The 23262-nt window shown below is 46.4% G+C and overlaps 1 protein-coding gene across 2 annotated transcripts in view; it reads right to left on the reverse strand.

Annotated features, from left to right (window-relative positions):
* Positions 1–15311, reverse strand: part of LOC136406668 (regulator of G-protein signaling 9) — a 55750-nt gene extending 40439 nt beyond the window's left edge. For both annotated transcript variants that reach the window (XM_066386640.1, XM_066386638.1), the window contains exons 1-2: positions 15084–15311; positions 4169–4265 (exon numbers count right to left, since the gene is read on the reverse strand). In XM_066386640.1, the coding sequence (XP_066242737.1) occupies positions 4169–4265; positions 15084–15140 (154 nt within the window). In that variant the 5' untranslated portion in view covers positions 15141–15311. The remainder of the gene's footprint in view (positions 1–4168; positions 4266–15083) is intronic.
* Between the last annotated feature and the right edge of the window lie 7951 nt (positions 15312–23262).

Below are 23262 nucleotides of genomic sequence, written 5' to 3' on the forward strand. Positions count from 1 at the left end.
ACCTTACAATAATTTATGCAAGACTCAAATAGAAAGTAAATAGACTAAGCCTTAACACGGGGGGGGGGGGGGGGGAGCAGACCTGAGGCAAGCTGTCTGTGGAACTCTGGGTGGAGCTTGGACACAGGATAAATCAGAGGCAGGGTTGGGGGAAAAAACGGGGGTAGGCTGAGAGGGGGGAGCTGCTTCTCCTATGTCCCCAAGTTCCTGGAGGCAACTCTGAGAGAGTCAGGGAATTCAAACCTAGCTCTCCAGGTGGTCATGAAGATACTTTTGTCAAAGCAAGAGTATGGGGTACGTTTTAGTAACTCTCAATGGGACAGTAGAACGTGGGCTCCATTGTTACTCTTGCCCTGAGTCCTGCAAGTCTTAGGGGCTGGCCTGGCGACGATGCAGAGCGAAGATGGGTGTGAGAAAAAGCAGGAGAGGCAAAAAGGAGTGAGTTCAGGAGAGAACAGTTATCCCTCCCACCTACCCACCAAGGCTTTATCTAAGGACTGAGGCAAGCCAAGTTCCACCAAGTCCAGAAGTGTTGCAGGACCTCAGAGAAGCTGTGTGTCCCTTACTCAACCTGGACCCTCCGGCCCCATAAGAAGAACACGCAGTAGGACAGCAGTGTCATCTCAGAAGAAAGGCAAGAAATCCTGGTACCAAGCAGCCCTATTCAGGCACCTTCTTACAAACACCAAAGACCTCACTTTCCAGCAACTAAAGCCTATTTTACAAAAGCCAAGCTGGTCCCCTGCCTGCATGACAACCACCCACAAAATATGCCATGAAAGAGGATCAGGGTCTGGGACCCCAATGCCTATGTCCCTGTGGCTGGACTGTTGCAAAGGAGACTTCCTTCCTTACAGATGGTGAAGGAGTATTTCCTTGGTGCCCTCCAGGAAGGGTCCTTATGGTCCACTCAAACACACTCTGGACTTAGTTACCTGCCCACAGCATGGCAGAGGATGGGCAACCTGTAACTCTCCCCTTCCCACCTACACCCCGGGGCACAGTGTCCAGCCACTGCTTCTGTCAGTGCCCATGTGCCCACCATGATTGCTTTCACTGGGTTCTCCTCTGTTATTCTGAGCTTTATTCACCCCTGGTTGGCTATTCAAAAGCAAACTTCACCTAAAAGCCCATTTAAAATCCCAGGACTGGCTGTCTGAGACTTTCCACCCCCAGACTGAGAGAAAGACCCGAGCAGACAGCAGACTGATCAGTGCTCTCTACCAAGGAGCCAAGGGTTTTCAAATCCACTTGACTGCTTCCTGAAATAGAACAAATGAGATTATGGGGCCACTGGCATCTGTCCCATGTGGTCTGTACAGGCGCCTACATCCCTAGAAGTCCGGGGTCACCTGTCATCCAAGGAGATGGATGACAATTATCCAATTTGCTTTTATTAATGTTGATCTACAGCTGTAAGGCAAGGCTGGCTCAGTGTCCTGTTCCAACAGCAGCTGGCATTCACCAGCAGGAGGAACAAGGGAAAACATGGCTGGTGGGGTGGGCAGAATTGCCTAGCAACCACGTATATCCCGTGTACAAAGAAGGAAAGAATTTTATGCACACTGACAGTGAATAAGAGTATGGATGCTGGAGTCACATGACTGGGTTCATGTCCAAGCTCAGCTGTGTATGAGTTTAGTGACATGGGAACAAGTTGCTGAACCTTTTTGTGTCTCCATGGCCCCATCTACAAAAGAGGGTGGTCATATCTTTCCTTAAGTCTACTGCGGTTGTTAACCAACACAGTGCTGGGAATTGTGAGTTCCTGCCCACCCGTAAAGCATCCGCTGTGTGCTGACCATGGGTACAGTACTATCTCATCTAATTCCTGCTGCCACTCCCTTAGAGCAGTGGTTCTCAAACTTTTTGAAGTCAGGGCACATTTAAAATCCTACAAATAATTGTAGGCGCACTATATACAAATTTCTGAGGAATATGTTATTATAATTAAGTCAAATATTAAAGAAAAAATAAAGTCCAAGCGTGCTTTTACGGTAATTAAACAAAATAAATACAACAAAATTGAATTTATTCTGACATTAAAAAACATTTTTATGTTACATTTTTTGAGTTATGCTTTTTAGAATTCATAAAAAAAGAGGGGTTAAAATTTTAAAAAATGACAAAAAAGCTATCTTTTTATATATATAGATACATTCTTAGTAAGATTTAGTAAATTCAGCAGGTCCCAGTGCAAATGTGTTAAGTTTTTTCATTCTTGTGTTTATGAGAAACATGAGCCTGATGTGTCCTAGCGGTTTCTTCAATGTTTGGGCATATATTTGAAAGGCAAACTCTCATTTCCTCATCAATACATTGAAGAATTCCTCTCTTTTTACTCTTAATTGTGTTGAGTGCAGAAAACCCCCACCATACATATCATCTTACCATTACACCAAACAAAGGATAGAAGAATCTTGCCTCCAGTCTTTCCAGGGAATATGGGGGGTAGTGTAAACAATCCAGCACCACAGCTTAACAGCCAGCTTTTGCAACCTAATCAGGTAAGTGAGATGGGGGGTTGGGCAGACCATCAGCTTATAGCCAATTCCCCACACCTCTGTCCCCCAAAAATCTAACCTCCAAAAACCCTGTTGGTTTTCTGGTCCCCAACAGGCACATATTTCTCTGGAATACTATAGGGCACACCTGGAAATCTTCTAGGGCACATCAGTGTGCCCTGGTGCACACTTTGAGAACCACTGCCTTAGAGATTGCTACTCCTGCTCCTAAAATGGGAAAATTGAAGCTTGAGCTACATAGCTACAAAAAGGCACATGAAGGCTTCAATCCCAGGGAGCTGTCTCAATGGCCAGTGCTAGACCGGAACTGGTTCACACATTCAATAACCTTTTATTAAATCTCTACCCTGGCCCACTGCTATGCTGAGCACTGGGATTACCCAGATGAGCAAGAGGAGATTTCTCCCCTTGAGGGCTCCCAAATCTAGTGGAGAATTCAGGCCAGAATGCATGACAATCAGGGGCACAGAGGCGGCAGGAGGAAGGACGCCTTCAGGAAGAATTGCCATAGCTACATTTTAAATGCTGGGGGACAGCAAAGGTGCCCTGAAAAGTTGGTCCACTGATCCCTGCTCCTTGGGCAGCTGAGCTACTCTTGGTTCCTAGCCTTTCCCAAGTCTGGCTCCTCGGTTTCTTTTTCATGGGTGAGTACCCCTGTCGCCTTCCTATCAATTCTTCTTTTGCTCCAACTAGCCGGAGTTGGCCTTCTGTTGCTTGCACTCAGGGAGCCCTGAGAGACACATGGCTGGCAGGGGAAGTCCTTCTTCCAAGCAGTCAGAAAGGGAATCAAGAGACTGTTCGCCAGCTCGTCTCTGCAAAGACTAGGGCACCAGGAGTGAGAAATTAACAGTCAGGTCGTAAGTGGGGTACAGAGAGAGAGCTCACAGGAAGTCAGCATGAGGAGAGGCCTCGGCGGGCTTCCAGAGAAGCTGTCTGTTTCTGCAGCCATTATGCATTTGTGGGAAACATACCTTCTACTGCAAACCCCAAATCATAAAACACATGCCACACATTTATCAGCCTTTTTTTTAGGTCCAGCGCATTCTGCCTGTATCCTCTAGTGATGCTCTGCACACCTTTAACCCACACCCAGAGAGAGGATAGAAGAGTGCCATCCCCATGGGGTGATTAAGAAGGGTATGAATATAAATTAGAAGGTAGGGGAGGGTGGAACAAAGGCCAACTGTTTCCTGCCACGTAGTTTTTATTTTCTGCTACCTGATTTCATCAAAACAAAAGCAAACACAGCAAACAAATAAGAAGTGACCATAAGATTTCTTAAATGACCCCTCCTGGGAGGAACGGCTTCACAAAGTGTCTTTTAGAGTCCTTTCTCCTTCCCTTCTGATCCCTTCCTCAGAAGGAGCCTGGGGTCCAACAATCAGAAATCATATTCTATAATGGGCAGAGAGTAAGTATTTTCTGTACAGGTCTAGTGATACAGTCTGTACACAAGTACTTGGCTCAGCCAGGGTAGCAGCAAAGCAGCCAAAGACAACACATAAATGGGGACATGGATGTGTTCCAATAAAACTTTATTTACAAATACAGGCTGCAGGCTGAATTGGGCCCATGAGCTATAGTTTGCCAGCCCCGTGTGTGCGGTCTGTTCCAGGACAAGATGAAATCACGAGCTATATTACCTGTTATGGCATGAGGAACACTGGTGACCAGGATCTTCTGGTTTTGCACTCTGACCCCCGTCTCTGGGTCCTGCATGTCCTTCACGAATGCCTCAATCTGCAAGGCAGAATCAAAATGTCAGGCTGAGCAGGAAGGACCATTTCAAAGGCTGAGCAAAGCTTTTTCCACAGCACTGAGGAATCAAAAGACAAAGATGAACACGCAGCACTTACCACCTAAGTGGCACCGAGTGACACCAAGGCCACCAGCACTAACTGTGCTTCGCCGACATAAATGCCCTCCCTGAGTGTGTGTACTTGCAGAGTCATTTTGATTTGGCAGTTCTGCAGGGGGCTTTCAAGAGAAAATGGGACTTCACAAGAAAGGAGGTTTCTGGACAGAAAGTGAAAGGACCGCATGAGCCAAGGCACGGGAAGATGACTGCTCAGGGTTGGAGAGGGACAGGAATCAGCAGGAGACGAAGCTAGAATGACAGGTGGAGGCCAGATCGCAGGGGACTTCGAACGCCACACCCAGAGTGTGGGCTGTTGTTTCGGCAGCTGTTTCTGAGGAGCAGCGTGATCTGGCCTGTGTTTTGGAAGTGTGGTCTATGACAGAAAAGAGTAATTGGAGTATGAAGAAGCTAACCATGTCTGAGCAGGCAGTGGAGTAGTGGATAGAGCGTTGGACTGGGACATGGAGGACCCAGGTTCGAAACCCCGAGGTTGCCAGTTTGAGCACAGGCTCATCTGGTTTGAGCAAAGTTCACCAGCTTGAGCCTCAGGTTACTGGCTAAAGCAAGGGGTCACTAGCTCTGCTGTAGCCCCCGGTCAAGGCACATATGAGAAAGCAATCAATGAGAAACTAAGGTTCCGCAACGAGAAATTGATGCTTCTCATCTCTTTCCCTTCCGGTCTGTCTGTCCCTCTCTGTCCCTTTCTCTGTCTCTCTCTAACTCTGTAAAAATAAGGGGGAGGGGGAGGCTAACCACGATGGAGGGAATGCGGGGAGATTTATTCAAAGCTATTGCTCCAGTCTGGGCAAGACATGATGGGGCTTTACCCTTGCCACTTCAACCTCCTGGTCTATTCTCAACAGAGCAGTCAGGGTGAGTCTTTTCATTATTTTAGAATACGCCACGTCTCTGCTCCAAATTCTGCCAGGGCTCACTCCACTCAGAGTCAATGGTAAAGTTTCCTTCTCTGGAAGTCAGGGCAGCTGCACACAGCTGGAAGTATCCTCATAGAGGGCTGTATCTGAAAACCAATGTGTCCACGTCCCCAGCTAAAAGAGCTCACTAGCCTACCTGCTTTCATTCCCTTTAACTAACTTGGTTACATCATCACTATTCTCCTGCTATTTAATAACATAACATTCTCTTTAAGTTCGCATGAGCTTGTGGTTCAATGAAAAGGAACCCAAGGTTCTCACATCCTGGTAGGTTTTCCTATTTCTGCTAACTGTAGGATTTCCTCTCTGAATCTCCTTCCTCTACTATAAAAAGGGGACATTGATAGTACATATCCAACTAATTGATAAGGTTTTGTGGTCTCTTATAATTTAATTGTGTGGAAATGCTTTATAAAGCAAGATTTGTTATTCATGCTAAAGATTATAAAGATAAAGCCATATCATATATATGCGTTATAAAGAAACATATACATTAGTGGTTATTAATAGAATCATTATCAGTAGTATTTGTACAATTAATGCATCTTTGAAGCTTTGCATGCAGGGCTGTGTTTAGATGATGCCTGGGCATTAAAACCTAGCTCTACTCACCTATCAAATATATCTGCTGATTAAGCACATGTTTATTGAGCATGTATTACATGTCCAGCACTGTACACATTACAACAAGGTGAAAGAGATACTCCTAGTCCTCAGAGAGCTGGAAAGACATTTGCAGCCTATAGAAATTTAAGATAAACACTAAGGATCTGGTATAAGCTAGATACATTGCTAATCTTACTAAAACTCATTTCTCTGTAAAATGAAGATTGTAAGTACCTACAACATCGGAGGAATGAAGTGAAAATTAAATGAGATTGATCATTTAAAGCCCTTAGTATCATGCTATGCACAAAGAAAGTACATATTCGATGGCAATGGCAGACTGAATTGTGCACCAAAAAATAGGGAAGGTGTTGATTGGAATAGAGCCAAGAAGAGGATGGTTGAGATGATCAAAGAACAGTGTGCATAGAGGTCAAGTAGGATTTTCCTAGATGATGAGGAAGGAGCTGTATTCCAAGGAAGGGACGGAGTGAGAAGGCCCCAGCTTCTCTGCAAGAAAGTGAGGAAATTGGAATGGGAACCTCTGTAATAGTACATCGTTGGTGGAAATGCAAAATGCCACAGCTGCTATGGAAAACACTAGGGAGTTTCCTCCAGAAACTATACAGAATTATTAGTATCTCATTCAGCAACCCCAATTCTGCAAAAACAACGGAAATGAGGATCTCAAAGAGATGAGCACCCCCACATTCACTGCAGCACCATTCACCGAAACCAAGGTATGGAAACAACCTAAAGGTCTGCTGAGGGATGAGCAGATAGAGAAAATATGGCACGAACGTACATATGATGGAATAGTATTCAGCCCTTAAAGAAAAGAAATTCTGCAATATACAACAACACAGACGAACCTGAAGAATGTTTTGCTAAGCGACATAAGCAAGTCACAAAAGGACTGCATGATTCTACTTATGTGAGCTGTCTACCAGGAGTTTATAGAATCTAAGAGTGGAACGGCAGCTTTCAGGAGCTGAAGAGAGGGAGACTGGGGGGTTGCTAATAAAAGGGCATAACATTTTCATTAAGCAAGATGAATCGGTTCTAGAGATCTGCTCTACAATCTTGTACCTAAAGGTAACAATATTTTTGTACACTTAAAATTCTCATACTTAGTGTTCCTACCACCAAAAAAAATAAAATTTAAAAATAGAACACTGGAAAGAGGCCCAGCTGCACTGGAAGGGGGAAAAATCATACTGGGGAGCCCTGATTTGGACAAACTGGACCTGCGACCTCACCCTCAGCCAGCCAGCTCCTGAAACTGGAAGACTCCTATCCTCCACCCCCAAGAAGGGAAGGAGTGTGGGACAAGTCCTCGATAATGCTGAGGGCAGGGATTTCCTCTTTCAATCCTTTGCTAAGCCAGAGTTGGCAGCTGAATCACCATCTCAAGGAACAGCTGCCATCAGGTGCCCAGTCAAGGTTGTACCAAGCACAGCACCAGCTGCTCAGCCAGTGAGCAAGACTGGCTGGGGCCCGGCAGCCCCGGGGCTCCTCACGCAGGACTGACAGCAGGCTTCTTCTGCATGGACACTTCCTGGGCTCACAGACTTGTTCTGTAACAGAAACTTCATTTCAGTTCCATGCGGAGCTGCCGTCCTTGGTCTTTGCGATGTCAAGGCCTGGCAGTGTCTCCAGCCACTGGGTCAGCCGAGCACCCGCAGCAGCGAGGGGAGCAAAGAGGCGCCCAGGAGGGTGGGGGGCTGGGAGGTGACCCCACTCTGCCTCCTCCTGAACATGGCCAGGGGACTAAGGAGCCATGGGCTGCAGGAATCACTCCTTCCAGAGTTAACTAACCATGAGCCGTGGATTTACGGTATATGCTACTCCAAGAAGTGCCCACATTGCTTTCTTTCTTTTTTAATTTTTTTTAGAGAGAGATAGAAAAAGACCAAGAGGGACAGACAGGGTCAGACAGACAGAAAAGGAGAGAGATGAGAAGCATCAATTCTGAGTTGTGGCACCTTAGTTGTTCATTGATTGCTTTCTCATGTGTGTCTCCATGGGGTGGGTGGGGGGCTCCAGTTGAGTCAGTGACCCCTCACTCAATCCAGTGACCTTGGGCTTAAGCCAACAACCATGGGTTTCAAACCAGCAACCTTTGGGCTCAAGCCAGTGATCACGGGGTCATGTCTATGATCTCACGCTCAAATTGGCGACCCCATGTTCAAGCTGGATGAGTCTACACTCAAGCCAAAGACCTTGGGGTTTCAAACCTGGGTCCTCCACGTCCCAGGCTGACACTCTACCCACTGCACCACTGCCTAGTCAGGCAGAAGTGCCCCCATTTTCAAAGGTGAGAGCCCAGGCCTCCCCTGTCCCACATTACCTGCCGGATGAAATCCCACATTTATTTTAAAGTAATTTTTAAGTGAAACAGCAGTATCTCATGGAAACAGAGGACCCAGATATTGGAGAAGACAGAGAAGCAAATGAGTTAGAAACCTGATTTTCTCTGCTAGAAAGTCAGAGGATTCAATCTTCGCATCAAAAAGTCTAGTTATAAAAAGTTCAAAAATAACCTTCAGAGGAGGTATGATGAGAGTTATTTTAAAAACACAATAAAGGGGGTTAGATTTCTTTCCAGCAGGTGTATCACCCTTCCCAGAAAAGAGGGGCATCACATGGCCCTCGAGAACATTTGGAAGGAGTTGGTCCCATTGGGATGCCAATCAATTTTCCTCAGGACTTGCCTTGTATAAATTCCTCCGAGGGGGTCTCCCCAGTCACCCAACACCGGAAAGCTAGAACTCTGGCTGGTGGCACTGTCTCTGAGAAACTCAGTTAGGGGCTCAACTGTACCCTCTCCAAATGTATATGTTGAAGTCCTAACCCCCAAGATCTCAGAATGTGACTATGTTTGGAGACAGGGTCTTTAAAGAGGTAATGAGGTTAAAATGAGGCCATTAGTGCTGCTCCCAATCCAATATGACTGGCGTCCTTCCAAGAAGAGGAAAGGAGGACACAGACGCACACAGAGGGAGGATGGTGTGAGGTCACGGGGAGACAGCAGCCCTCTGCCAGCCAAGGAGCCAGGCCGCAGACACAACCAGCCCTGCCAACACCATGCTCTTGGACTTGCTAGACTCCAGGATGGTGAGCAGATAAACTTGTTTTTTAAGCCACCCCCCAGCTTGTGGCACTTTGTCAGAGCAGCCTGAGCACACACATACAGGCGCTAGGTCCCGTGGTTCCCCTCCATCAGAAAACCCCTCCGCCTACCACAGACAGGAGAGAGTCGGAATTGTTCCCCAGGTTCTCCTGGGAGTGAGAAGCCCGTGCCTTTCTGCTCCAAATGGCTGCCAACTCCTGTCCAATGACTGTCTCTCCGGAGATGAAGGAGAGGACAGCCGTCCCCACCCCAAATGTCAATGCCCGCTTCTAACCAGACTCAGCTGCCTGGTGCCTCCAAGGAGCCACATCTCCTTCCCAGGCAACAAATAAATGTCACATAACCAGGCTGTGCTAGACTCTGTCTGACCCCATGTTGGGGGTCATGGGTAGCAAGATGTCAGGCCCACGTTTCTTCTCTCAGATGCCAACGTGCTGCGGTGTGACTGCAGGCGTGACAGGGAACCCCCACATCACCAAGGAGCAGAAATGATGGCTTTGGCGGCCTCCACATCCCACCCTCCACGCCCACGCCTGCTCCTCGCATTAAGGAGCTGTCATTCACTGTGCAAGATCTGTGGGGCTGGAATTTTCCTTTAAGCCAAAGAAGGCTCCCAAGGGGATGGCAATCATCAGTACTTTTGTATAAAGATGGGGAAAGTGACCCAGAGCCATGGGGTTATTTTGCTAACAAAGCAGAAGGGGTCCCTGCTGACACATCTGACCACCACAAAGAGGCCAGCTGACCTCCCAGCCATCTAACCCAAAGTCTCACAGACCCTTATGTCCCTCACCCAGGTCATACCCTAATCAGTGTGAACAATCTTTCCCCCAAACCTGCTCTTTACACCTTAGTCAAGAGCCCACAGGGGCCTGACCAGGTGGTGGCGCAGTGGATAGAACGTCAGACTGGGATGAAGAGGACCCAGGTTCGAGACCCCGAGGTCGCCAGCTTGAGCGCGGGCTCGTCTGGTTTGAGCAAGGCTCACCAGCTTGGACCCAAGGTCGCTGGCTTGAGCAAGGGGTTACTCGGTCTGCTGTAGCCCCATGGTCAAGGCACAAATGAAAAAGCAATCAATGAACAACTAAGGTGTCGCAACGAAAAACTGATGATTGATGCTTCTCATCTCTCTCCGTTCCTGTCTGTCCCTATCATCTATCCCTCTCTCTGACTCTCTCTATGTCCCTGTAAAAAAAAAAAAGCCCACAGGGGCATTCAGGGTGACTTCAGACAATAGTGGCCAACATCCATTGACTCTGCTTTTGTTTTTGACATGTCTCCTATCTGCCCACTAAATCCTGCCTCGGTAGAATGTCTGACCTCCATCCTGGACTATCTGGTTCTGCCCACCTGGCATCTGCATTTCAACAGGCATATCTCTAGCCTCCAATGCAGCCTCCAGCTGAGGCAGTATTGACATTTGGGGCCAGGATCTCTCTTTATCATGGGGCTGGCTGTCCTATGTACTGTAGGGTTCCTAGCAGCATTGTGCCTTTACACCCTAAATGACAATAGCATCCCCCTTAGCAGCTGTGACAACCTATTGATAAAATGTCTCCAGAGTTTGCCAAATGTCCCCAAGGGCTTTCATCCTAGCTGTGCATTCAAATCACTTAGGAAGCGATATTTAAAACACCAGTGCTCAGGGCTCCACCCCACTTAATTACTTAATTACCTCTTAAGTAAATCAGAAACTCTCAGGGTGGTAACTTGATAGCAATATTTCTTAAAGTATGGCCAGGCTAGAGAAGAACTCATACCCTCAAATCGGAATTATTTTTTTAACCTGTAAACCAACTCATATTATTCATCTCTGATTTTAAAACATCAAACAGCTTCTCACTGAACACAGAGAGCATCGATTTCCTTAGTACAACATATGAAGCCCCCAGTTCTAGGCCCTTACCTACTCCCAGCCTTCCAGTCCTTCAACTTCGTGCCCACTCCAGGCCTGCCGCCCCAGCCCCTGGCGAGTCTCCTAAACCACTGTGCTATTTCACACATTCATGCTTCATATTTGCCTAAAATGTCCCTCATCTTCCCATCCTCCTGACATTAAAAAAAAATAAAAGAAAAGAAGAGAGGCCCTGGCCAGTGGCTCAGTGGAAAGAACATCACCCAGCTATGGAAATCCCGGGTTTGACTCCCAGTCGGGGCACATAGGAGAAGCAACCATTTGCTTCATCCCCCCTCCCCTTCTCCCCCTTCTATCCCTCTTCCCCTCCCACAGCTAGTGGCTTGATTGGTTAGAGCATAGCCCAGGCACTGAAGATAGTTCCATTGGAGGGCATTTGCCTCAGGCACTAAAAATAGCTCAATACTCAAGCATTGGCCCCAGATGGGGTTGCCAGGTGGATCCCAGTCGGGCCACTTGTGGGAGTCTGCCTCACTATTTCCCCTCCTCTTACCTAAAAAAAAGGGAAAGAAAAAAAGAACTACTTACTTTTCATACTTCATTTCAGTTATAAACCTTCTTGTGTAATATGCCCAGATTCCTCTCACCCCCAGTAGAACGGACCACTCCCAGATTTGTGACAGATATTTAGATAGATAAAAATCTATAGATATATTTCCTCTAACCATGTCTGCCACAACTGACAGAACACTGTTCTCATTTATACATCTGTCTTTTTCTCTTAGACTCTAAGCTCTGGAAGGACAGGGGCCATGGGGACATCCCCATGTTGTCCCCATCACCTGGCACTTGCCTAGCACATGAGTGCATAACTATATATGCGTACTGGATGAAAGAATGAGACCAGCAAAAGATACCATACTCTGCCCAGTCTTCTAATATTTCTGTTTCTGCACTCCCTTCCCAAGCAGAGGGAGATGCCAGAAGCCACCCAGGAAAGCAATGCAGTCTGACAGGACTTCTCCACATGTCACCAAGTAGGTCAGTCCGCGGAGCATCCCACGAGCAGGGGCACCTGGACCAGCTGGGATGGTGATAATGAAACCAGAGAGGGATGGGCTGGCGCTGCGGCCACAAGAGACAGTCTGCTGCATGTCATCAGCTAACAAAGCCATGGACAGATGGGCTCTCCACCTCTTTCTGTCACATTTTAACAGCCCAGGCATCAAGGGTTCACATCAGCTTGGCTGGTGGGCATCTCTGTTCAGGGGCTGCATCCAGTCCGAGATGGAGCACTGGGTGTGGGAACCGCAGCAACCGCAGGAGAAAGAAGGGCCCTCGGACCAGCAGCTCTCTTCCCAGCCCTGTGACAAACCCACTACTTCCTAGGGGGCACAGGAGGACCCCAAGTGAACCCTCTTAGTTCAGGGAAAAGAAAACGTCTGTCTATTCCTCTCAATCACATCAGTGATCTTTTTAATTTGCAAGCCTGCCCATGCCACTTGCCTGTTCCAAATTCTCCCAGCACGTCCAGCTCCATCTACAGGGAACTCCACACCCAGATTTCCCGTGCCTCTGCACCTTAGCACATGCTGCTCCGTATGCCTCCAACATCTTTCTCTTTCTCTCTGCCTGGAACCTCTATTTCTCCTCTACTTCTCTTCTCACCTCCACATCTCCCAGATGCCTTTAGCCAGACCTTCCCACAGCCTCCACTCTGCCCCTGTATCATAGGATAGCTGATATAAGATTAGATATGCATAGCATTGTATCAACAGAAGGTGGTCAGTCCCCTATTTCTCCTGGTCCCACGACTTAGTAGCTGTGTGACCAGAGCAAGCTACTTAATCTCATTGAGCCTCAGTTTATTCTCTGTAAAATGGTGATAATAACCACTGCCTTATGAAATAAATGAGATGATGCATATAAGGTCCCCACTGGGGAATAGAACATACTTCATAAATATTCCTTGACTAATTATTGAATATTCATGGCGTGGTGAATGACAGTTGCACCCATGTCCACATTCCTTTAGTCTGGGTCCTTCTTCAGAAGGCTGGACATCTAGTCCAGCAGATTCATCCTTAAGGGTCCCCTGGCACGGCTCTTGAGACCTGCTCTTCCCACTTTTATTCTTTCTGACCTCCTTCTCTCGGGCACTGTGTGACCTGGTGAGGACCTCAGGAATGAGGTCTCTCCCCTCAAGGCAAAGAGAAAAGGCAGTGCTGGAGGTGTGGGCAGAGCCCGAGGCAGAAAAGGAAGTTGCTCTACTAAGGTGGGTTGGGAGAACCATCTTCCCAGAGGAGAGGACACTGAGCTGGGCCTGGGAGGAGGGGGAGTGGGAGTATGGCAGGTGAGAGGGGAGACAGGCTTTCCCAGTGGAGGAGACTAAAGCAGAAAAGGGCAGGGCTTCTTGACAGGTGAGCAGGTCCTTGAGGTGAGGGCCCCGCTGAGTGCTTGTGGCTGCTTGGTTCTGTCTCCCTGGTTCTGTCTCCCTGAGGGCAAGTATGAAAGACAGTGGCAGGTAAAGCCAAAGAGAAGGACCAGAGCAGGATTCTGAATGTCTGGGCTGAGAGGCTTGGACTTGATCCTGAGAACATGGGTGGCCAGAGGAGGGTTTCAGGTCAAGGAAATCAGCATTTGTTTGTGAAAGAACATGGATTTGTTTATGAAGGCTGTCATGGGGAGGGGAGGCTGCGATGGAGGGAGGGAGACTGAGATGGAAGAGGGGAGACTAAGGTGGAGGAGGAGGAGTCTGGGGTAGAGGAGGAAAGAGCGGAGGGGGGGCTGGCAACCAAAACTCCAGTCAGAGGCCAAGGTAAAGAGAGGAAACTCTTCTAGATAACAGTCATGATGGAAAGAGTGTCTGAGATGCGGGGAACAAACAGAGTATCTCCAGACAATGATTCCCTAAGCCTCCAAGCCTACCCTGGCTGGGAGAAAGAAGAAGGCAGTCTTGGGGAAACCCTGGAAGGTGACTTCTGGCGTTCAGATACAGGATTTAGGTGGTTTATTCTGCTCTTAGGACCTGGTGTCTGCCATATCGGCTCTCAGGGTTCTTCCTACATGAGATAACATTCCGCCTCTGTTTTACAATGAGCATCACACTTCTCCTAGCTGGAGACAAGCACAAGCTTCTTGCAGTGGGCGAACGAGAGTGACCAACGGTCCCAGAGTGCCCTGCACTGTCCAGGTTTCAGCATTGGAAGTCCTGGGCAAATTAGGACAGCTGGGCACCGACTACACCAATTTGCTGAGCTCCAGGGGCTCAGGGCAAGGCTCTGCTTGTCACAAAGCATACAGCTAATTCTACTCAACAAGATAAGCCTAAGATGGTGGACACTGCTCCGTGAAGAGGGGCTGTGGAAGGAAGGAAGGGTGGACCCAGGACCTAACCCGGACACTGGTTATCTTAAGAGCTCAGAACAAAATGAATCACTTGGTTCCCAAACACATTACCCCACAAGATGTATTTTACCTCCTCAATGACCACAGAATCCCCCATGTCTGGCCCTTGATCTGAGAAAGACTTTGCGACAGAAGATAAAGGTTCTGACTTTCGGCCAGCACAGAGAGACCAGAGACGTGTACCGGAATGAGTGGTCTGGGGCGCTGGGAGTGCGGCGTCCCTTTATCCCACAATCATACCACTTTCATGATCCATGTGTGCTCACCACACACACTTATACACATACACACACACACTTATACACATACACACATACACATACACATACACATACACACACACAGAGACTCTAAAATACTGTAGTTTGGGATCCGAAAAATAACACCCCAAAAATGTTAATTTAATATCCGATTATCTTCTAATAACGCTATCAGGAGACAGCCTCGCAGCCAAAAGCGACGCCTGGACTGCCTTCCGGCGCCCTCCCTCCTGAGTAACAGGTTGTTCAGAGCCTCCGGCGGACCACAGTCCCTGGCTTCGGTTCTCCACCATGAATAGGTTACATGGACACCTAATTATTAGTCTATTAAAAACACACACACTGCAAATAAGTCAATAGCATCAAACAGCAGCACTAACGGACCACAAAGAATGCTCTCCACGCCTGCCCGCACGCTCCCGGCCTCCCAGCATCTCCGCGGACACTTCCCAGAGTTGGGTCCCAGAGCACCTCCCGGGGCCCAGGAGACCGACCACGCTTACCTTCTGCAGAAATGCCATCCTCGGCCTGTACTGCTGGCCTTGGTGTCGGATTGTCATCCTGGACCCTGGATGGATTCAGAACCAGAACATAAAAGGGAGAGAAAAGGAGAAGCCCGCAGGTGAAAGAGCCAGCCTGCCTCACACACGCCCTGAAATCCAAGGCGATGCTGGGGAACCCGGAGGGCGCGGGGCGGGGGCGGCGGCTGCCTGCGGCACCCCTTTACTCCCGCTCCGCTCACGCCCCTGGAAAAGCAGCTGGAATCTGCGCGAGCCAATCAGCGAGCCGCGCCGCGGGCTGATTAGCATGCGCTGCTCCTACGCTCACCTGCCGCCAGGGGGCGGTGTGTGGCTCCACAGGGACCCAGCAGAGCCTCAGGTGAGACCTGCGTGTCGGAAACCCGCGAGTGGTAGGATCTGTCACAGGGAGCGAGCCTTCATACGTGGGACGGTGTTATGTACAGAAGTGAGACAAAGCAGCCTCACTAATACGCTCGTTGCAAAAACACAGTTCCTCACCCAGCTCTGCCACTAGCCAGCTGCGCAATCTTGGGTAAGTCTCTTAAAGTCTCTAGGGCTCAGTTTCCTTATCTGAAAAATGAAAAAGTGAGGTAATATTATCCAACAGAAGGACTGCTGCATCATTAAATGGGGAACTGTAATACAGTGCTTGGCTCTCAAATGTTTGCGGGGGGCGAGGCATAAGTGGAATTGGTGAGATGCTGGTTAAGAAAAGAAAAGAAGTGAAGGAGGAGAATTCAGTTGCAGTCCCTACTGGGCCAGCTGCCTGGTCAAAGCAAGGTACTCACAGACAACAGCACAACAATGGGCATGGAGGCAAAGATCAGCATGCTCTGAGGGGAGTGACAAGGGAATCCACTGGACACAGCATCCCGTGAGGTTGGGGAGAGGGAGGTAGACAGGGTCAGCCAGTGGTTAGCTTTGGTGGGGTTAGGGGAGTGTGGAGAGTTTGGGTCAGGGCTTAAATGGAAAGAGGTGGAGGGAACTCTCTGACCTAAGGAAGGTTCTAGATCTTGCTGGCAGTGGTGGTTACAGAGGTAAGTTTGTCAAAACTCATCCAACTCTTTTCTTAAAACTGGAGCATAACACTGCATGTAAACTAAACCTCAATAAAAGGATTGACTCCAAAAGCAAATACCATCTTGCAATACGAAAAAGGGACATAGTACCAAACTGAAATCCACCTGTGACTCAGTCAGGTAAGTGGACATTCCATCGTCATCACTGTTGTCACACTAGTCATCAGTGGCCTCCTCATCAACAGAAAAGTGTGATTCAGGGTCTAAATCGGAGTCATGCTGCCCTGGACACTATACAATATGATCTGCATGGACCTTGTCCCCTGTAGGATAAACATCATCCAGGCACAGTTATGTGGTCATCCACACAGCAGTGCCCTTTACAACCCAGGCCTAAAGTCACCTCCACAGGAAAATGTCTTAACATCCCTGGTCAGCTCAGCCATTTAGTTCAGTTCACTGTGCTAAGTGCTGAGGAGCTTAAAAAGGCGTGAAGAAATAAATACTCCAACTCTCTTTCCTCCTGCTGCCTCCCATTGTTCAGTCCTGACTGGAAGCCAGAGAGAAGGGAGCCTAGGTGATGCAGTCTATTATGGTCAGCCTCCCACGACAGGAGCAGGGCAGAGGAGAGCAAAGGATTCAGTTGGGAGGGACGCAGGGGTAGGGACGAGAGGGGAAAGGGAATGTAAACCTGCAGAAAAGCAGCACAACAGGTTAAAAGTATTTGGTAGTATGGCCCTGGCTGGATAGCTCCGTTGGGCATTTGATAGTGTGGATGCCCAAAGGAGAGTTCTCAGGGTTGATCCTGTGTCCCAGGCACTTGGGGCAGCTCAGTAACAGCTCCTCCTGCCCCTGCACAGACATCTCCCAGACTTGGACAGCAATCATGCTGAATTCATCTGACTCCTGGAGCCCCTGCCCCTACTCAATCCCCTGTTTGCATTTCATATAAAACTGTTTTGTTTGAATTTATTACATTTGTATTTTATGTTTGCAATTCTAAAAAAAACCATAGCAGTTCTGGCTGGGTAACTCAGTTGGTTCGAGTGTCCTCCCTATAAACCAAGGTTGTGGATTTGATCACTGGTCAGGGCACATACAAGAATCAATCAATGAATGCGTAAGTAAGTGGAACAACACATTGATCTCTCTCTTTTTCTTTCTCTTTCTCAAATCAATAAATTAAAAAATTAAAATAAAAAAATATATAGAGGACAAATAACACCTTAGATGCATGCATATTTCTACTAGCTAGTGCTACAGAGGCAATAGCTCATGAAAACATATTCTGGTAGGAAAATCACAGGCAAGCATACATGGCCAGCTGGACAGATTCCCTCTGTGCACCCGCTGGTCAGCACCAGATCAGCAATGAAGCAAGCAGGGGTGGAGCACAGCCACCCTTGACCCTGTACTTTCCCCTTCTCCACAAAGAAGCTATTTGAGACCTCTGGAAGCAGGGCACACCTGGTGGCCCTGGCTGTGTGATCAGGCAGAGAGAAAGAAAGAAAAAAAAAAAGGTGTTGGAATGTCTCTGTAAGGTTCATAAGGTTTTCTGCCTCTTCCTCACCCAGAAATTGTTCAAAAATTATTTTGGTCCATGGGGGCCACCAACTATATTACAAAGTACAGTTCTATAAAAACCTCATCCTTGTCTTTTTTTATCAATTAAATTCTTCGGACATATCCAGAGGTTACAAGTGCTGCCAAAGATAAACATAGGTAAACAGAACAAAGTCACCTCTCTCTCCCCACCCTTCTCCCAAGTCCATGGGGTTCACTTCTGTCCACCCGAGTCTGCTATGTTTTTGTTAAGGGTGTTCTTATTTCATCATTATAGAAAGTTTCAAACAGTGGAATTTTTTTAAAATGCCATTTGAGAAAAGGTTTTTTCACAACTTGAAATAGGCTTGGTCTTAAGACATTGCTGAGGTTAAGAGAAAGTGTGAAAGCTTCGAGGCATAAGATGTGTATGTATTCTGGTCCCTGCTCTGCCTCTGACTGGCTCTGTGACTTTTTTACACAGTTCTACTGAGGTGCAATTGACATATGCTCAACTGCACATTATTAATGTGTGCAACTTGGTAAGTTTTGACATACATATACACCCATGAAATACACCATGACCAAGATAGGGAGCATATCCATTTCTCCCAAAAGCTTCCTTGTGCCTTTTGTGATCTCTCCCCCTGCTCTCCCCAGGCAACCACTGGTCTGCTTTCTGTCCCTATGAATTAATTGGACAGTGACTTTGATCCAGTTGCCTAATCTCAGATTCTCTAGTTTGTTACAGGAATAAAACAGTATCAGACTTGATGAATTCAAAAGTCTCCTCTTCTGTTAAAAATCATATGACTTTAGTATTCAGAGTAGATTAAAAATATTCAATCAGCCGGAAGGCTGACGGAGTGGGAATTGGTGCTCCTAAGAAAGTGAGGCCCCTCTGCACTCAGACAAGCCACCCCAGATGGGATTCCATGCGACAAGCATTCAGAAGAGCCGAGCACTACCATCGGCACACCCCAGCCATTCCTGCCAGGAGTGATCAGAGGGGATGAGGGCGAAGGGCAAGCAGGACTCACTTTAGGAGAAAACGCCCTAGGAAAATGTACTTGGTGCACCACACTGGTAGTAGGCTTACGGAAGTCCCTTCTTTTGTTCAGCATGCCTGAAGGATGTTTAAACTGAATGCGTGCCAGCATAGGGTTCTGTACTGATGCTCAGATGCTCCGCCTGCTTCTGTGGGGTGGTTCAGGCACCCCAGCTGCCACCCACATGCAGCCCCTCCTCCCACTTCTAGAAGCCATCACTGCCTTTGTGAGGAGCCAAAAGAGACAGCTGGGGAACAAGTGTCTTTCTTAAGGCTTTCCAAAGCAAGGGATTTTCCAAAGTTCTGCCGCTTCTGCATTTTTCCTTGGTTTCCTAGGAATGCCAGTGTCTGGAAGGGTACCAGAAAACGATTGATACAGGAGATACAGAGAAAGTAAAAACATTAACCCCTGCAAGAATTTTTTAAACATCTGTAGCTTCCACTTTATTTAGCTGCTGCATTTGAAGATCTTCTCTGCCCACACTCATTTCTCTTTGCTTCCATATGTGGATCTAATATTGCTTTCTCTCTCTTAGAAGAAAGAAAGATAGATAGATAGATAGATAGATAGATAGATAGATAGATAGATAGATAGATAGATGATAGATAGATATCTGGTTATCACCTGAACCTTGGAAAAGCTAGTTCTGCCCCTTCCTTTCTTTCTTTATCTTTGGTAAACATCCTTTCCGGATTCGAAATTCAAGCCACTTTACAGACGCTAAATGTAGTGTTTTATAATAAGTACACATCTTTAGGGGAGGAAGGAATGTGGAATAACTGCTAATGAGTATGGAATTTCTTATCGGGGTTATAAAAATGTTCTGAAATTAGTGGTGGTGGTTGCATAACCTTGTGAGTATGCTAAAACCACTGTCTTTTGTTCTCTACACGAGGGTGAATTTTATGGTATGTGAATTCTATCTCAAGTATTCTGAGTGCAAAGTCAGAAAATGAATGTTCCCAAAGTATTGTTATTATAATCCCCCCTTTCTCAAAAATCTTCAGTCTCTCTGAAGGCAATGGTCATTTTTCCTGTCGATACCCAAGGAAAGAGATGGGTTCCAAGGCAGAAAGAGGAACCAGCAATTCAGAAGTCGCCTTAGGAACCAGTCTATTGCTGAAACTCATCTGCCCACTGTGTGAGAGCAAGTCCAGGACCAGGAAGAAATTGAGTCTGTGATTTCTAGGAACCAAGCTGTGTTTTGGTAAAAATAAATAAATAAATAAATAAATAAATATGTGTGTGTGTGTGTATAAAAATATAAAAATATATAAAAATTTATAAATATATATGTATATATGTTTTTATATATTTATATATTATATATACATGAATTACACATGCATATATTACATAATATACATAATATATATTACATATATATACATATATTACATATACATGTTTTACATAATATATGTATATATTATATATAAATATATATAATATGTGTATATATAGTATGTATTTCATGTGATTCTATTTCCCTTTTGTTGATCCTATTAAATTTTCATTCATTGTTCCATCTTTGCTCTGCTCTGTGTTAGAAAGTATTTGGTTTTGTTCAACAAGCCTTTACTGAGTACCATCTCTGGGGTGGGAATTATATTAAGTACCCATTGTATAAAGGTGAATAAGATCTGGTCCTGTCTTTAGGGGTGTTTTGAACTAGTCTCTGCCTATTAATAGACAATGTTGTGGCTGGACCAGCCCTTGCAGTTCTTATTATGATTGCAAGATGCCCTTCTGTAATAACCATCAGGAAACTGAAAAGATACAGGTTTACTACTTACAGGACCTGGAAATTACACAGTATACCTGGGGTTACACAGAAAGATTTAGAAGGGGGTGAAGTAAAGGGTGTGGGGCTGGGGAGAGGGAGAGAGAAGCTTGGGGTTCTGGTTTTATTGGGGTCGAGGGTGGGGGGTTGCTAGGGTTTCCAGGGCTTACCCTTGATTGGTAAATTAAAAACATAAGAGAGGGATTTAAAGCTCAGGCAGAGAAAACAAACAGCTCAACTGAAGAGTTACCAAAATCAACCAAGATCTCTCAAACGGAGCCTAAGCGCCCAGAGATGGAGATGGAGGAGGAGGTGTCCTGACTTTTTATCCAGTCGCGTGGCTGACAAAGTGTTTATTGGGGACTGCTGTCTTTGAAGTGGATGCCTTGCCAATCAAAGCTTAAATTGGGGACTGCTGTCTTTGAAGTGGATGTCTTGCCAATCAAAGCTTAAATCAGGCTGTTGCATTACAAAAAGCAGAAAAAGAAATGTCAACGCTTCCACTTACAAGGGCATTACCCTGTAGGGAAGAAAGATAAAATTCTAATTCTAGTATTGATGCAGTAGATGACACTGACGTGTGTGGAAGGCAAAAAGAAAAGTGAAAGGTGATAAGATCCTGGTAATGCAGACATATCAGGCATTAGTATACCTGTTTCATTCATTTAGTTCTCACTACAACCCTATAAGGTAGATGTCTGTTATTATTATACCCATTCAACAAATGAGTAAATTGAGACTCAGGATAAATATAAGGTGAGTAACTTTTTTACAATGAAAAGGAAGACAAAAAAATTGAAGAAAACAGGCCCTGGCCGGTTGGCTCAGCGGTAGAGCGTCGGCCTAGCGTGCGGAGGATCCGGGTTCGATTCCCGGCCAGGGCACACAGGAGAAGCGCCCATTTGCTTCTCCACCCCTCCGCCGCGCTTTCCTCTCTGTATCTCTCTTCCCCTCCCGCAGCCAAGGCTCCATTGGAGCAAAGATGGCCCGGGCGCTGGGGATGGCTCCTTGGCCTCTGCCTCAGGCGCTAGAGTGGCTCTGGTCGCAACATGGCGACGCCCAGGATGGGCAGAGCATCGCCCCCTGGTGGGCAGAGCGTCGCCCCTGGTGGGTGTGCCGGGTGGATCCCGGTCAGGCGCATGCCGGAGTCTGTCTGACTGTCTCTCCCTGTTTCCAGCTTCAGAAAAATGAAAAAAAAAAAAGAAAAAAATTGAAGAAAACAATATCATAAATAAAAGAAACATTTTATTCATTGCAACAATAATACACTATAATATGGTAAATGAATAATAAAAACATTTGTAATATTTTTATTGTAATTATGCTTACATGTCTATTAATTTTTAATAATAATTGTAATAAAAAGTACTCATTTAGATACAAATACGTCACATCACACTCAATGGATCTACTCTGCATCAATCAAATATAGACATTTACAGATTAGTCTTCCAATATCAAAAAGGAAGACATGTAGGAGGACACTTTTTGAGGGAGGACGGAACTTACAAAAGAAGGACTGTCCTCCCTAAAGGAGGACAATTGGTCACCTTAAATTAAATAGCAAACTAAAGTTCATGTACTTTAGAAGCAGCAGAGCCAAGATTGGGGCCTTGCACCTGGGCCTTGGGCCTCCGACTTCATTCACACTTTACCAGGCAGTGCTAGGACATTCTGATGGGCCAGACCTGAGTCCTGTGCTCACCCAGAAGTGAACTGAGGGCCAGCTCGCTTTCAAAAGAAAAATCATGATGTTAAAATCAGAAAAAAAGAACACTAGATGTTGTACAAGCAAAATCTACCGCCATCCATTGTAGAATCGCTTCAGAAATGCAGCTTGTCCCTTCTCTTGGATTATTTGCTTGGGATAAATTTTCCATAGATAGTCTCTCATGGATCAGAGCCTAAACATATTCAATGGTTTTTGTTATAGAACGATAAGTAGTTTTTTCAACAGGATTGCATATTCACATTGCCCAGAATAAACTAATTTTGCCACACCCTTATTTATATTGGATGCTATTAGGTTTTTAAAACCTAGACAATTCTAAATTTGCTAGAATCTGTATTTATATTTGCATAATTTTCTTTCTCTTTTTAGAGTGGAAAATTCAAATAAGAGTATATAAAATTTGGTTAACATGATCCTCTGAATCAACATGAGCCACTTGGGGGTGAGGGGAAAGACAGGTGTGTCCATTCACACTGCAGTATTGGGTCTCTTTGAAGAGACAAGAGCGGCAGGGCCAGCCCCAGCCTGCTGTTGGAGTTCAAAAGATATACTTCAAATGTAAAACTTTTTTTTTTTAATTTTTTATTAAGGGTCACTTTAGCAGTGTTACTGCATGAAAGTTTGACCACATGTCAATAAGAAAAATAAAATGTGAGCGCAGGCACGAATAAAAAATAACTACAGGTGTAGAAAACTGTTAAGGAGTTTTGGGGTGCCCTATCGCATTCCTGTAACTAGATTTTTTCTTAAAATCTTGCCAAGGGCAATTTCAGATTCTCTGCTGGTAGTGCTGCCAGGTGCACACCGATGTGAAACGATAAGAAAGTGTCCGGGAGATATTTATGCGCGCTCCACCCCACAAGCCCAGGAACCCCCTTCCCTCCCCGAAGCGCCAGGCTAGGTCTAGACATAGAAGCGCGGACCCCTCCAAACTCCTACAGGAGAAGCGCAGGCTCCCTGAAGGCCGACTTCCGCCGGTGGCCCACTTCCGGCTCCGCCCACCCGCCGCAGTCCGTGTTCTCTGGTGTCTGGAAGC

The sequence above is a fragment of the Saccopteryx leptura genome, chromosome 5 (genome assembly GCF_036850995.1).
Source record: "Saccopteryx leptura isolate mSacLep1 chromosome 5, mSacLep1_pri_phased_curated, whole genome shotgun sequence".
Taxonomy (NCBI): Eukaryota; Metazoa; Chordata; class Mammalia; order Chiroptera; family Emballonuridae; genus Saccopteryx; species Saccopteryx leptura.